Consider the following 17,236-nt stretch of genomic DNA (forward strand, 5'->3'; position numbering starts at 1 on the left):
CATGAACTGTCCTCGATCTTGTCTTCGCTGCGTGCACATGAACTGTCCTCGCTCTTGTCTTCGCTGCGTGCACATGAACTGTCCTCGATCTTGTCTTCGCTGCGTGCACATGAACTGTCCAGGCTTCACTTTCACACTTCAGAGTTCTGCCTTTTGCAATCCTCAACATGACTTTTTTATTATTAAATAATAATAATAATACAATTTAATTCAAAATTATTGATGTCTGCATTGCAATGCACTGGAAAATGGGTTATAATCCCGACCCTTAGTGAGTCATACTTCAACTTTAGAGCAAAGGATTTGTGACCCCCTTTCTCAGAGTAAGACATTAGAGGCAAATTCATATTCAGTTCCAAAGGGCTTGAAAACTTGCTTGATGTTTGTTGACGCAATAAAAACTCCCACATTCTTTCATGTGTCTGTGGACATGTTGAAATTCATCACATTTAAACATTACTTTAATTGAAATGAACAGAGTTGAAGTTTTGTTTTAAAAGGAGGAGTGATTTCCACTCCTGTTTTTTTGTCTTCAGTACTTGAGGAAATGTTTACATCTTGAGAGAAAGCCACCTTTAAGAGAGCCAAAGCATTATTTTATAGGTACTTTACAAAGCTGTGGCCACTCTGCACTCCTGAGCTGCCTGTAATGGATAATCTGTTTCAACCAGAACACTGTGAAACAAAGGACTCTGTGGCATTGAACATAGTTGCATAAACGCTGAAAGTCAGACCCGAAGCACAGCTTAGAGCGTCTAATTCAATGATAAAACATGTGGGACCAGATTTCTCTCCCATCAAAGGCTGCTGCTGCTGTACTGCAGGAGAGAAAATTGCTAAAAGAAAGAAAATGTGATTGCATACTAAGTCTTTGTAATTTAGTCAGTGGGAAGCAATGTGTTTCCAGCGTGAAAGTGAAATTACTATCATATCTATCACCCAAAGGTAAGACTGTCCTCATCTTTTTAGAAACCGAGCCAACAGCTGCAAAAATACTTCACTGCAGATAGATGGAAAACAAAGACCGAAGCACCTTCAAGGGATTGTGTAAGATACACCAAAAAGAACTCAAGCCTCCTCACAGCCTACACTTCATCCCTCGTCATCCTCCTGTCTTTATTTCGCTAAAGAAAATACTTTTTTATACATATTTTATCCTTTTTTTAAGAGTCAATCATTGCACCCTTTTTATTTCTCTCTTTAAAACATCCTGTCATTTACTGTAGTTGTCTCTTCTAAAAGTGAGTTTTAGAAGAGGAATGCTAAGCTACAAACAGAAATACAAACTTTATATAATCCTGACTCTTTTGAGCTTTATTTTTCTTGCTTTTTTGATTAAATTAATCATTCACAGTCTTAGAGTGCATGACTCCAGATTCTGTTTATTACAGTGAAACAGTGATTGTGTTGTGCACTGAAGAAGGAAATAATGCATCTTATTTTTAATTGTGAAGCTAACTGCAACTTTTGGTGTTCTAATATTAATTTGGTGGATTTTATATTGCTGCATAAACTTCATGAACAGAACCATTTATCGTTGCGTAATTAGTAAAGGCAATTATTTCAGTAATGCAAACTTTGTTACCCAACATTTGCTTTGATGTCCTTTTATAAATTGCATTCAAATTTTATTGGAATTAGGTAAAGATTTATGTATGCTGGTAAGTAAACTTTCAAAGGTATACTTTTAATTAGATAAAGTATACAGGAGAGAAGTATACTTTTATTTAATGCTGAAGAAAATAACAGTCTAAGTGTTTTAGACAAACATTTTTGGTCATTAATTTATATCCGTATGCTCTTTTAAGAAAAGACAAGAACTGTGTTGCATTGCTGACCACTGTCATACTTTACAGTCCTGCCTCAGCTTCTATATACCAGAACAATTTTTTTTTATTGGACTCAGAAGAAACTGGTGAGAAAAGATTAGTTTGATTTTTTCTGACAATCTGTGAATCTCTTCAAGTGATTTAGAAAGAGAAAAAAAATCTTTATGAACAAAAGCCGATAATTACATAATTAGAAAACACGAACTTGTGTCAAATTGTTAGGCTCTTCAGATGCTTAGATTCATATCTATTGGACTAAATCATCATGAAGACACAACATTCCTTATCTTATTGGAGAGAATCTGCAGCACCTGCAGTTCCATGCAGGGAAAGATGGAGAGCAGCAGACAAAGAAGGGTTTTTTTATGAGAATGAGTCTAGAAGAGAGTGAGATGCTGTGCTCTCACTAAGATGAATATTGCTGCAGTCTGACAGTCGCAGTTAAAACTCTTAGTAAATCAAAAGCACAGCAGGAACTTAACCTAAAGTCTGCTTTATTTGCTGCTATTTTTGCGTTGATAAAGTCTCATACAGGAGTCAATTAAGATTCTGCATTTCACGCCGTAGAGCAGTCAACCACGTAAAGACTAATTTTAGCTCATAGCTTTAAGTGAAGATGCACTGTGGGAGCAATTTGAAAAGCCTGCTGAGAGAGAGCAGCCCATTCTTACCCGACAGCTGTACTGCACCTCATTTTTTTGGCAGTTTTGTAATTTTTTTTTCATCTTTCTCCCCTTCATCAGTTCCTCAATTTCTCCTTCACCCCCTTGCTCCCTCATTCCCTCTGTATAGATAGAGTTTTAATGTAGGAAACTTGATATGGCAGAAAGAAGTCAGAATTTTCCCCAGTACTTATCTCTGGCTACCAGGCCTTCCCAGATGGGTTGGCCCCTAACCTCTTTTACGCTGGCAAGCATAGAGTCAATCTCCCCTCCCACACACACACACACCTCTAAAATTCAAACACCACCAATGAATGACACAATATCTTTTTTTTCTGTCCACTTCCAAATATTACTTGCAGTTCTCCAGTTTTCAAAACTAAAGTTGTCCAGAAGTCATTTCTTCACTAAAAAAGTGCATTTTCTGCAAAAATGCAGTGTGAATGATTAGTTGTTAAAGTAAAAATAGGCAAACAAATGAATATAACAGAAGCTAAATTTGTAAAACAGATGCTAAAATTAGCACAAGTGATGCTACAGCTAAAATGAGCAAAACATCTAAAATTCGTAAAATTGTAGCTAAAAGCTAAACAAAGCAGAACTGTAGCTAAAACTATGAAAACAGTAACAAAAAGCTAAAAAAAAAAGCATAAAAACACAAAAATAGAGCAAGTAATCTAAAGAAGATTTAAAAAGATGTTTTTCTTTGGAAAAAAAAAAAAAAACCCTAGCACACTATTCCTGAATAAGCTGAAGATTTTCATGCAGGAATGGTAAAAATAGCACAAAGTATGCAAAAGGAGTTTGATTGCAAAATGATGTATGGATGAAACTAGAAAAAATTGCTAGAAAATAAGCATTTACATAAATATGAAGATAATATTAGTAGAATAAATCTGTCGCTGCAGTCTTACACTATTAAACACAGTGTATGAAGATGGGAAAAGTCAACAAAATTGATTGAAAGGAATGGAGCTGGAAATCATGCCTCATAATGATAAATATTCTCATGCAAGAAAAGGGTTAATGACTGACACTGGGAAAATGGGGTTTTGGTTATGAATATTTATGTTAAGAAACCTCAATCATCTTTAACCCCATGTCTTCTTCTGATAACCCTCCCTCTTTTTCCTCAATCTACCAGCAATTTCCTCCCACTCCTCCACCTCCCGTGCTGTGTTCCTCATCACCACCATCATCTCTTTCGCTCTCCACTTTGCTCTGCCGTCGACCTCCCCACCCATCCACCCTTCATCCTCATGTCATGATTTCCTACCTCTCTTTTCATGCCATCACCACAGCATATTTTTTGTTCTGCCTCCTCCTTTTAGATTTAGCCTCAGTAAAGCCTTGTTATCTGAAGGAAAATGACAGAAAATAGGAAGCCTAAAATGAGTAGAAGGGGGCACAGATAGAGGTAAAAGGTGATAGCCTTGGATTTATGAGATAGAAACGATAACAAGAGAAAGGATAGAAGGAGAGAAGTCTACCTTTCTCAGTCTGTAATAGCTAATTAACTGCATTATGGCTGCATTGTATTTGCATAGAAGGGAGAAATGAATGGGTCAAAGTGGGAGGAAGGAGAAAAATGATGACCAGGAAAGGGATTCGATGTAGAGGAGAGAAGAATGAGGTAGAAATGAGAGATATGTAAACTAAAAGAAAGTAAAAATGAAAAATACTAGTGAACAGGAAGTTGATTTTTCAAGATGGTGTACAATGCAATCATTTATGTGTAGATGTAATATGTAGATGCTGATAATGTTACTTGGACGGTTATATGGGAAAATCGTGAGTTTATGACTGTATGGCTGATGTAAATTGTAAGATTTAGGCAAACACACAGAATGGCAGAGCAAAAGGTTACCCAAGCAAAAGTAATCGAATGAGGACAAACAGACATGGACACTGTAAACACAAACAAAGCAAGACAAAGTAAATAATCACAGGTTTGAGAAAATAAAGAAACAATAAAAACAATAAACATAACAGCTGCTCATCACATTTTTTTATAAGACTTGCAGCAATTCATGCTTCTCACAAAACTTTCTGATTTTGTTTGTGAAACTCCTTAACATAGCACAGTAACAAAATATTTAACAGCAGAGAAAGCATCTTAATGAGCGCTAATCTCTGCTTTATGATTTAGCCCCATTACCCATTTCCTGTTCTTGCTTAAAACAATGATTATATTCACACAAATGGAACTGGCTGTGAAATAAAGTTTACTCACCCCAAGTCCTGCAGCTGAAAAATCCCTCTAATAAACCAATGGCTTCAGGTACAGAGACTTGTGCTGGCTGGGGATCTAAATATTCCTTCATTTTCTCCAACATGAAGGGGGATGCACATCTTCTGACAGAAAAGCTAAGCACACCCACAACCACAGTTTTCACTTTATAATCCTTTCAAAATAAACTACAATGGCAGAAACAGACAGATGCTTTCAGTTGTCTTGTGATTTTCATTTTTCTGAAGAAGGGTGAGGTGGGCAGTAGGTGTTGTGTGAAGAAAATCACACCAACTGGAAACAGTTTAGCATATCACTAAAAGGTGCTGCTGTGAAAAAAAAGGGAGCTTGTGATAGTCATTCTTTAAATTCGCCTATGTTAACTAGACTGAATATTTGAAAATCACTGCCCACCCCTAGTAAACACTACAATGTTTGATTTGTAAAATGTACAATCTTCCAAATGACATTGGATTGCGTTGGTTTAAAATGCTGAATATATTAGTTCATGTCTGAATCAGTGCTCATATATTCAGTCTTCTGTGAAATATATTTCTTTGTTCCTCCTCTGCAGTTCCAGTCATCGGTTCTGAACAGTTCAGTGGTCCAGAGCGATATGCCTAATGTGGTTCTTGAGGGTCTCAGGCCTGGGACTGGCTATGTGGTCCAGGTGAGGGCCCGCACTGTGGCTGGCTACGGAGCCTACAGCAAGGAGATGCTCTTCCAAACTCTCACTGATGGTAAGAGAGTGGGTGGTTGGTTGGAGTGTGTGTAGGTGTGAGTGGAGGTTTTGTAGTGGAAAGTAAAGAGGGTGCTGAGTGGGGGATCCATGAGGTTGTACAAAAGTGCAAATCTGGTCGTCAAGTATTTACATTTTGCCCTGCGTTGTGTTTGCAGTCATGAAAAATGAGTGTTAGAAATTATAGTTTGAGTTACACTTTCAATGTATTGTATGAATTCCCTTTTATGTATATTCAGTTATGTGCATATCAGAGTCAGAAACTAAGAGAAATATAAGATTTAAAATGACTTTTCCTACGTGTTGCTGAATTGAGTGTGTATTTGTGTGCCTTTGCAGATGAATATAAATCAGAGCTTGGACAGCAGCTCTCCTTGATTGCAGGCTCTTTAGTAGGTGGAGTGTGTATCGTCTCATTGGTAGCTATTGCCATCATCTGTACCAGGTAATGCACAGGAGACGCATGTACACACACACACACACACACATTGTTCCTTAAAGCATACAGACCTGTGTCTGTCAGTGAAATTTCTGAAACAGCAGGGCTGATAGACATGTCATAACACCTTCAACAATCAGTTATTCAACTGAATTATATGCAGTATAAACTTAATACATGGGAACATAAAGTCAAAACAATCCGTATGAAAATTACAAGTGCTGTTTTGACAAAAGCAACATATATTGCTTTGGCAAACGTTTTCAACTAAGAGTGACAGTATTTACCACTATGTGGCTTTTAGTTTTATAATTGCTACTTATACTGTAACAAATGTAGATGGTTGTTGGTTGAAAAGCCAAGAGTGCAGGCAGCAGGTGACAACGAGGCAGACTCTAAAATTGTATTTATAAAATAAAAACAAGACCATGAGGTGCAGGTGACCAAACCTGGGACGAACTAGGGGTGTTAGGTAAGAGGATCTGACATAGGATGAGCGCAAACAAGGAGTTTTTATCTCCCAGGAGGCATGATTGGCAAGTGAGAGCAGATGAGTTAATTGTAAATGGATGACAGGTGAGCATGACGAGGCCATGCAGTGGAGCTGAGAGAAACCATGAGGAGGGAAATGGACACTGAACACCGCCAGGCTAAGAAGCAGAAAACACTGGCAGAAATAAACTCAAACATACTGACAACAAATCAAATCTTCCCCCACAAAACCAAAAAACAATAACATATACCCCACACATACAGTATCACCTGTTACATGACTAATCATCAACTCCTTTTTCTGTCAGGAGTTGATGCAACTGGAACTGTGTTAGACAACAGCGAGAAACAAAAATAGCTAAAAAAAAACAGGAAGTACAACTAACTAAGTAGGTCTAAAGATTTAATTTCAGTTGTAAGCAGTAACAGGCTTTAGGTAATATGGCCAACTCAAAATGAGCACAGTGAAGGCCATGCACCACCCTAAGACTCCAGTACCACTTTGTGTTATTTTTATATTCTATGTAAGCCAAGATTTTCTCCTTTTTATGCCAGACATTCCTCCAGGTGTTCAGGTCATTGAGGTCTGAGTCATTAGTTTTCTTTTTTGTCCTATAGCAGGTGATTCCCAGCTCTTAAAGTCTCCCAAGAGATCCCCTCTCTGGATACTTTTTTTTTTTCAAATGCATTTTTAGGCCTATTTTCTCTTACTTTCACGGTTCTGTGTCAAAGCTTGTCTGGTTGTGTTTAACAACGGCTTTCATTGAGTTTCTCAGTCCATATCCATCTTCTTGTAATTCCTTCAGCTCCTGGTACTTATGTGGTCCTCGTCCATTGATTATAATTGCTGATTGTTTCTGGCCAGTATGCATTAAACATTTGTCTTCTGTAGATGTTGTTAAAGGTTTGCACTTTACTGATTGAGCTCATCGTCCTTTTAATCAATTTTACATTAGAGCTTAAGATTTCTGTTGATGTCCATTTCTGTAGTTACTGCTGTGCCAAAAACATCATTTTTTATTAAATGCTGTTCTTACTCAGCCTAGTTTTGCATCTAAGCCTTAATTTTTTTTATTCAATTATCATAAATTATGATGACTGTTCTTTTAAATGCTTCATATAGGGGGACTAGAAAATATATTACTACTATATTAGGACTAAAAAAAAGTGTGAATGCTGATGTCTAAATGAGGTTTAGTGAAGAAGCTGAAACTGAATTGTTAAAGTTAAAACAACAACAACAGCTAAAACTAAAATCTAAACCCAGCAAAACAGTAGCTTAAAGCTAAAAAATAGCAAAAACGGTAACTAAAAGAAAAAAATAGCAAAACAGACACAACGGTAGCTGGAAGCTATGACCAGTAAAATTGTAGCTAAAAGCTAAAACTTGCAGAATCCTAGCCAAAAATTTAAATAGCAAAACCGTAGCTAAAATCTAAAAATGAAGGAAGTATGCTGAATTAGGTTTTAAAGAGGATCAAGTTTACCAAAAGATCTCAAACATGGCAAATCCTAAAAGTAAAAAAACAAAAAAGAAACAAAGCAACTGGACTTCTGTTCTGTAGTTGAAGACAATTTGCTTTCTCAGTTCCCTCTCCTGCATGCAGTTCCTGACGCCTGTAGTGAGGATCCAGTGACAGGTCAGGATATTAGAGTCCACTGCAGAAACAATGGCAGTGAAATAAATCATCTAATCCGAACTGAACCCTGACAGATTTTTCTTCCAGCTTTTTTTTGACAGTGAGGGAAACTTTTGCTTCAACCCAGCTTGAGAGAAAATTCCCAATTTGCATTTTACTCTTGCAACATTTAGAGCTATTGGGTAAAATTGATGTCTTCTTGCCACTTGTGTCCCAGAAGCTTTGTGCCTTTTTTTTCTTTTTGCAGAAGGAGGCAACTGAAGGAGAGTGTGTTCGGTGACAAGCTGCAGCAGTACAACACAGGAGGAGGTACAGACACACTTTTTATGTCATTATTATTCAGGCTGATTTTGCAATTCTTTTAAAAGTGTTAATTTTTTTATCTTTCTTTTCAGAAGTAACTCTAAGACCAGACATGTTCAGTGGTCCCACCCCCACAGTGACCTTTCCCACCCTGTCTGAGGGCCGGAGTTCACCAGGGGTCAAGATCTATATTGACCCTTTTACCTACGAAGACCCCAATGAGGCAGTCCGGGAATTTGCCAAAGAAATCGACCCTTCTTGTGTCAAAATAGAGGAAGTCATTGGATCAGGTAGAGATTTTTATAGAGCTGGTGCCATTTATTTATGAGCTGATTTATTTTTTTCTCTCATAAGTTATCAAAAAGTAAAAAGTAAAGTAAAATTAAAATCCAGTAGGATTTTCATGTTTTAAATTCTCTCTAAAGAACTTTATTTGAAGATTAATGATTGAACTTTACTTTATTATAAGTTTATAATTCTGTCTCATGTTGAATAAACACAGCCTTAAAGAAGAGGAAAGTTTTAAAAAGTAAACTTGGGTTTATTTTATCAGATCAATAATGTTTTGAACCAGATGCACTTAAACACAAATTAGTCTGCTTTTTGAACTGTGCCACACTTCTGTGTCAATGATCTGGAAACATTCAACACCAATTTCTAATTTTGCTTTATTATTATTTTTTTTTTCTGCCTTTGAAGTCAGCATATTTTATTCATGCTGAAAACTTTCAGAGGAATAAATTAAAACTGTCTTTTTGAATTCTGCCTTGCTATCAGCACTCTCACCGTAAAACTGCAGTGTGATGTTTTGGAGAAAGTTGGCCTCAAAGCTTCATCAGAAATTCTGCTTTTGAGGGTTAAGATTTTGGATGTCAGCTGATTAATGGAGGACAACAAGAAAAAAAACAGAAAAACAATGAAAACACAACAACAAAAACTGAAATGTTTACAAGTAGTTTTAACAAAATCCGGTTTAAAACCAGTAAAACTTCAAACTGGGGGTCCATCCATCTGTCAACCTCATATTTTGATTTTCTGATTGCTTTCTGGATCTTTACCAAGAGGAAACGTTATAAATACACACCCAGATGGCAGCTGATCCCTGTGGTCCTCAGCTTGATTATCTTTTCTATAAAATACGAAGGAACAGGCATTCTAGAGTCACAAAAGTCAGACCACCATAAGAACATCACACGTTTTCTGTCACAAGAACGATTCACATCTGTTCTTACATCTAAAGGGATTTAAAAAACATTCAAAAGACTGAAGTTTCATCTGCGGAGTGCATACCTTGATGTTGGTTGTGGACTGAAGCTAATAAGAAAGGTGTTTAAAAAGTTTTAAATTCACTATTGGTCTGTCAGCAAAATATCTTATGAACCGCTGAATGGATTTTAATGAAACTTTAACTTTAACAGGTGTTGTTTCATGTTATAAACATGTAGACTATAGACCGTTATGTTATGAAAAGTTTTCCTTACTTTTAGGGAAAATCTAAAAGACATTTAAATTGCAAAAGTAAAAGTTAAAATGTGTGTTTGCATCTGATTTATTCAGCTGATCACATCTGTATTTGCAAGCACCAAGTTAAAGGGATAACATGCTTTATTATTAATAGTATTATTATTAGCCGTGATTTACTATCACTTTCAGATTCTATTACCTTTATTTTATAAGATAATATTTGATAAGACATAGAGCTATAAGACAAGATAATGTTTGTCTTTTAGCTCCACTTATATCAGCCTGAGAAAAATGTTTGGTTTAGATAGTATACCACTGATAACTCATAACTTATTTAACCCAGAACCAAAGCTAATCAAACCCAAATAGCCACTGAGCCCTGGGTGTTAAAGGTCAGGAACCAGATCCAGACCCTCATCACTGCAAGTATGTGCTTTGGGCTTTGGTCTGTTGAGCCACTTTGAGGGGCTTTTGGTAATCCCTCTATTTGGCATTTTTCACCTCAGCCAGAGGTGATGGAGGAGGGATGAAAATGTCAGGGAGGGAAGGGAAAATACGACCCTGGGCGAAATGAGATGTGGCCCGACTTTGAGCCTTTTCCCGGGCTGCATGACTCCTGTTGAAATGAAGACGGTGTCTTCAGCTGTTTTTCTGTTGTTTTTCCTCACTCCTTTCCTTCGATCCTTCCTCTGTTCTTCAACTCTCTCTGTGAATTGGACCCTCCGGAGTTTTAGTTTGTTTGTGAATAAAGAAATCCTAAACAAAGAACCACGGAGGGGAAAAGCAGAGCAACAGATTGAGGAATGAAGATAAAAGAAAGCAGAAGAACCCCAAGGAGATAATAAAAATAGCCCACCTTACTCCCTTATTCCCTCCCTCTGAGATAACACCCTCTATTTTCCTCTTTTCCTATTACCATCACTCACACTGTAAGAAATGTCCTTCATAAAAGCACTTTTTTTGACTGAAGACGAGTCATGAAACATTATTTTTATTACAGGTAAGACCAAGATACCTTATCAGACAGTCTTTTACTAACAGTATATTTGAGTACAGAATTTATACACCATCCTCCTCCCATTCTCCCTCCTGTTTTGCTCCATCCGTCTGTGCCTGTTCTAGTTTACAGCACTGACACAAGATAGTTTTTAATGAGCGATGATTTGTGGAGCAGAGATCACTTTGAGACTGAACGGCACTGCCTGTCATCCAATTCCCATCTCTCATCCATTATTCACAAACAGATTTTCATCTCTGGAATGAGGACTTTTATTTTGAAGTGATATTCAATTTTCATGTCCTCCATCAGCGTTATTTTGACAAAAGACGCCTGTGTCTCCGCAGAAAGGAAATCTACAGTTCAGTGAGGTTTCAGCTGGTTTGTATTCTTTACGGCTGACCTAATTAACTTAGCTGTGGTTAAAGGAAACAACGAACAAATTAAAGGTCTACCGTTCTTTGAAGAAATGCAGATGGCCCACCGCCATTAAGACTAAGATCACCTCATGATAAGAAATGACAGAGTTATAGTAATGGAAAATAACATTATGCATGATTTCATCCGATATTTAGAGACGTCCCACTCAGGTTATGTGTTGCAAATAGCTGTCAGCTATTACTACATCAAATCTGAGCTCATTATCTGTAAACCTGACTGAGTTTTAGCCGTTTTGTGTGGCAACTGTGTTGAACTGAACTGACTCCGACAGTTTGTAGCTCTATATGCAATGATTGTTTTAGAAAGTTTTCCTTGTGGCTTTTATTAAATTCTTTGTTGAATGAGGCAAATTCTCTTTATCAAGAGAGTCCTGGGCTTGAAGGCAGCCTATATAGACCCGTTCATGTTTTTGGTATACATGAGGAAAACTTAGAAACTCCCCACAGAAAGGCCCCAGTTCCATCCCGGGGTTCAAACCCAGGATCTTCTTACTGCGAGGCAACAGTGCTAACCACTAATCCATCATGCTGTCCTGTGGTTTGTGAGATATTTTGCTAACTGACAAATAGGATTGACTTTAAATAGTTAATGGCAAAATTTAAACAAAAATATTGGGCAATCTATCTGTCAGTCCTCAGAATTTACTTACATTTAAATGGCTGTGGCAGCCATTTTCAATTAGGTTAACTACAAAAGTTAATTAACTGTAGATGTACAGTCAATAATGACTTTCTGTAAGTTTCATTAAAATCTGTCATGGGGTTTATGAGATACTTTGGTAACAGACAGGGACGAGCAACAACATTATCATCCACCCGCCTCGTCTTATTAAGTTGTTGAGCAACTATAATAATATAAAAAAATCACTATAGTATTGGCAATCTAAACTTCAAATTCAACTTGAAATGTAAAGTGTATCTCAGTAATTATGATGCAAAAGAACTGACAGGTTTCCTTGAGTTATTAATAGTAATGGGTTTATGCAAATAATCTGAAAGTGGGACTTTTTTTATCATTAAATTCAGATAAATTCCAGTTACATTCTGAGTCATGGGCAAAAAACATTGCTTTATATGAAATAAGGAATATATCATTTGAATAATTACTGTAGGTCTGTTTAAACGTTTCAAGCATCCAAAACATTAATTAGGAAACTAATATTTTAGAATCTGTCTGATGCTTACTTACCTTTAATGCTCTTTGTTTTTCTTTAGACTAAAATGTTAGTTTATATTTAGAATAAACATCAGAATAATCCCATTTATGGAGCTATTCTTGGCCTCTTTTACAAATGTTCATCCTTCATTAAAAAAAATCCTGAAGGTGTTTGTGTTCACTCCTAGGAGCCTGAACAGAGTATGAAAAATGCATTTAAATATCCTTTCTAACTGAGTAGGTTTAGAGATTTAATGGCTTTGTTGTTGGTCTCCTGTGATGTATACATTTTTATCTTGTGTTTGTTGTAATTTATTGCTTCTTGAGCTGCTGTCTGTCTGTCTTGGCGAGTGCTCTCCTGTAAAACAGATTTTTTTTATTCTCAAGAGGTTCATTTCCTGGTTACAGAAAGGTCTAAATACATAAATACAAATTAAGCTTCTTTTATTTAAGTGAGAGATTATATTTGAGATGTGCTAGAACAATATTTCTAAGTAATCATAATGGCACAATCCCGTTTTATCTTGTTTTTCATCTCGACTGCACAACCTTTTCTCACCCCTGAGAGCAGTTATTGAAGGGATTTACTTTTTGTTGTTCTTTCGGAGGAGAAAAGAAAAAAAAAAAAAGAAAAAAGTGCCCTTGAGCAAAGCCTGCGACCTCAATCTGCTGAGGTGGACCTGCTCAGAGGCCATCGCTGCGTTGGGAGTGTGCAGCTTCCAACATAAAGAGTTTTTCTGTGTTTAACACAAACACCACTCACTCTACTTCACCTACTTCACTCCTTCTGTAAAGACCTTGTTTTGTCCGTGTTTTATTATAAATTATCAAACGATATGAAATTTTAAGTGCAATAATTTAATTACTTTTTTATATTAACCAGGCCGTTCAGAAGTGGTTAGAGTTCTGATTTGCCTGTTTTCAGGTGAGTTTGGGGAGGTGTACAAAGGCCGCCTGAAACCTGTTGGGAAAAAGGAAATTCCTGTGGCCATCAAGACCTTAAAGGTGGGCTACTCTGAGAGGCAGAGGAGAGACTTCCTGGCTGAGGCGTCCATCATGGGTCAGTTTGACCAACCCAACATCATCAGGCTGGAGGGAGTGGTCACCAAGAGCAGGCCGACGATGATCATCACGGAGTTTATGGAGAACGGAGCGCTCGACTCATTTCTGAGGGTGAGCCATCTAAAACCCCACAAATACAGTATTTATAACCCAATTAGGCATTTACACTATTGTTTTTAATACCTTTTCCCAATCTAACTGCTTTGACATACTTTTTTAACCATTCATATAATGGTTGAGCTCCTTCAGGAGGTTGTTGCTGTGACTTTATCTACAAATAACAGGAGTAAGATGTGTGTTAATGAAGCTACAGGACATTCTAGTGTTTCAGAGTAAACACTGAAAGCTTTTAGCTTTTTGCTAACCTTTTGCTGCTTTTAGCTTTTAGTCTTCTGCTTCGTATAGCTTTAACTCAGTTTTAGCTTCTTCAGCTTAACAAAATCCTTCAGCGCAGGAAATGCAGTGTCTCTAGTTGAACTTATCTTCAATATGACACGTTACTGAAGCACACAAAGCCCCAAACAAGGCACCATTTGAAGCCAGGATTGGGAGTTTGTGAAGGTCTGAAGCAACCTTCTGTTCTTTCTTTTCGCTCTTCGCCTTCCTGTGCCGTTTCCTGCTCATCCTGCCAGCCCGTCTGCCAGTCTGTCCGACTCTTTGATCCTGGCCTCCTTTCGAGGCGCCTCTAAAAACAGAGAGAAAAACTCTTTGATGGCTGGTTCTCACACTGTGACCCCATTTGACTCAGAAATCATCTGATGACTCACACGCACACATACACAATGATCGATCTCAGCGGTGCTGCTGTCCTGGCGTGACCATCTTGCGAGCGCAGGACCAGCAGGATCAATGCGTTGTGTGCGTGTGTGTTTGTGGGCACCTAAGAAAAGGTTTTTCCCGCAGAGGTTTAGGTTAGAAGAGCATCAAAGGCGCTGTTTGATGCGTGAAGGGAATTAAAAGACACACACCTTCGGCTGCAACCATGTCAGTGAGGGGTTTCAGTGAGAGTTATAAGAAATGGAGACAGTCTGGCACAAAGGTGCAAGGCAAAGATAGCAAAATGGTAGATTATTAGAGATTTGGCTCAAAAAATCAAAGAATGCAATGTATTTTATAATATATAAAAATATTTCATATATGTAATGTGGCTCAAATGAGGCTGGATGAAGTTGTATCTAGATTAATTAGTTAATAGAAGAAAAATGGACTTGGCTGTGAGTATTTGTCAAGATTTAAGGGTGTCTAAAAGTGCTTGTGTGTGTTGTTATCGATTATATCCAAAGACAAATCCTATATGGTATTTTTAATTGTTCAAATTAAGGGGGCACCAGCTCTTTTTTTGTTGTTGTTTATAAGTTCAACCATATGCACACAGAAAAAAGTAGATATTTAATTAGTCTTTATTAAATCAGAGATGTGTTTATTGCAAATGATTTAATGATTTAATGACCTCATCTGACCAATACAAACTGCCACTTTCTTTAAGAGCACATCAGGGTTGAATGATTTGTACAGAAAGTTTTTTATTTTAACTCTTAAAGTTTTCTTTTAGTACTTTTTGCCATAAATTTTAGTTCCTTAAAGTCAAAATGTCATAGTTTTATAAGTGTGGTATGATGAGAATTTTACAAAACAATAAAACTATGTCCCATAAAACACAAAACATAAATCGTTAAGTAGAACAGACTGAAAAGGTGGAAAATTATTTCATGAAAACACAAAAAGCTCAGTATCTAAATCAGTATGTAAAGCAGCAGCTGATTTGAATGCCAGTAAAAAGAGGTGGTTGTTTATTAGCAGCTTGAGGGTTCTTAAGCCCAACGTGGTTCTTAGATCAATGGGGGGTATCAGTGAAGTTTATAAATTAGGTGATTTATACCAAAAATCAGCAGCAGGAAAAAGCACAATCACCTCACATTTTGTGTTTTTAGTAGAATATCTTGTGTCCTGGGTTAGGTAGGATGCTGTAAAAGGTCTTCTTAGTAGAACTGAACCTCAAAAACCATCCATGTTGGAAGCATGTTTTTACACTGGTATGTCAGTTTCATTGAATTGTTTTAAGAAACCAGTTAACATTGAAGTTCTTTAGCATCCATCACCGTAATCGCCTTAACATGACGCTGTAACAATCTGTCACGTCTGTTCAGCTGCAAAGCTGCCTCTAAATGAATGATAAATAACTGATAGCTACAATAATAAAGAAAACAAGAATAATCTCTTCACGGTTCACTGTGTTCCAGCAAAATGACGGGCAGTTCCCAGTAATCCAGCTGGTTGGAATGCTGAGGGGCATTGCGTCTGGAATGAGGTGCTGACACACACAAACACGGGAACACACACACTTCCTCTGCAGAAAATCCAATTTAATGTAAAGATCATTCAGTAATTCTGAAGAAAATATCAGTCCTGTCTTACTGTCAGATCATGTGAATCAGCAGCTGGAGATGCATTTCCTCCACACACACAACCCTTCTGCTTTTTGTACAGTAAGCAGATATATGTATTTAAAGCACCACAACTTGTTGGCTTTGCAGCTTGAAATTGTACGAATACACAAACACTCTCCCAAACAAGATCCTATCTCTGTTTTACTGCAGGGTGTAATAACACACAAGCATGTATATACAGAGAAATATTAAATCTCAGTCCTTTTTTATTGAAGGTAGCTGCCAGTGATAACTCACACATGAACAGACACACACACACACACTCTAAATTCCATTATAGTATCAAACTGATAACACACCCACACGATAAATCCTGTTGATGTTCCAGGTACCTGGCAGAGATGAGCTATGTTCACCGGGACCTGGCAGCGAGAAACATTTTGGTTAACAGTAATCTGGTGTGTAAAGTGTCCGACTTCGGCTTGTCACGTTATCTGGAGGAGGATACCTCCGATCCCACCTACACCAGCTCACTGGTAAGGAAACACAAATATATCCTCTCACTCATTCTGGAAAGGCTGCATGTTCATCTTGACAAAAGTCTTACGCAGCCAAATGAATAGAACGCTGATGGTTGAAAACTAAAACAGCTTGCATGACTAAAACCCAGTCTGTCAGGAAGGATTGTGCAACATAGGGCTGGGATGGAGAGTCCAAGAATAAAAAATACATCACTCAATGGTTATTTTTTTTATTGCTATTGCATTATAAAATAGTGACGTAATAAAGAATCAAAAAAAGAATAAAGATAGGAACAAAAATGTAATTTACATAATCATTCCTTTTTATCTAAAGTGTTTTTTTTTTCTAAAAAAATGCAAATTGATCATATTTGGTCTGAGGAAGGAACTCCGCTGACAAACATTTTTGTAAAGCTCATCAAAACTGGACAGCTGACGGGAACCTGGAAGCTGAAGCCAGATTAGGACCTCCCCATCAGCTGGTTCTGCCCCCTCCATGTAAACAAACAGGATATTCTTGGCAAAAAATAAAAAAAATAAAAAATACACTTAAGATCATTTTGTTGATTCATGCTGATTCCCACAGTTCTCACCGTGTTGCTATGTTCAAATGTACATTGTTCTAATATAATTAGCTGTAATTGGTTCATGCCTAAAAGAGAGATCATGTGACACCATGACTGTGTGTGGGGGAGTAGGCAGGGCTTAAAGCTCCACATCTCTACTGCACAGACTCTGGTTACAAAAATACAGGTGCTGGTCATAAAATTAGAATATCATGAAAAAGTAGATTGATTTCAGTAATTCCATTTAAAAAGTGAAACTTGTATATTATATTCATACATTACATACAAACTCATATATTTCAAATGTTT

General features: G+C 37.2%; 1 protein-coding gene across 1 annotated transcript in view; it reads left to right on the forward strand.

The window, feature by feature from the left end:
- The window catches only part of LOC108238432 (ephrin type-B receptor 1), an 86,731-nt gene that overhangs the window by 52,872 nt on the left and 16,623 nt on the right, over positions 1-17,236 (forward strand). The window contains exons 10-16 of the mRNA XM_017420519.3: positions 5,296-5,461; positions 5,800-5,905; positions 8,279-8,340; positions 8,427-8,624; positions 13,317-13,564; positions 15,694-15,761; positions 16,229-16,376. Of these exons, the coding sequence (XP_017276008.1) occupies positions 5,296-5,461; positions 5,800-5,905; positions 8,279-8,340; positions 8,427-8,624; positions 13,317-13,564; positions 15,694-15,761; positions 16,229-16,376 (996 nt within the window). The remainder of the gene's footprint in view (positions 1-5,295; positions 5,462-5,799; positions 5,906-8,278; positions 8,341-8,426; positions 8,625-13,316; positions 13,565-15,693; positions 15,762-16,228; positions 16,377-17,236) is intronic.

The sequence above is a fragment of the Kryptolebias marmoratus genome, linkage group LG24, assembly GCF_001649575.2.
Source record: "Kryptolebias marmoratus isolate JLee-2015 linkage group LG24, ASM164957v2, whole genome shotgun sequence".
In the NCBI taxonomy this organism is placed as follows: domain Eukaryota; kingdom Metazoa; phylum Chordata; class Actinopteri; order Cyprinodontiformes; family Rivulidae; genus Kryptolebias; species Kryptolebias marmoratus.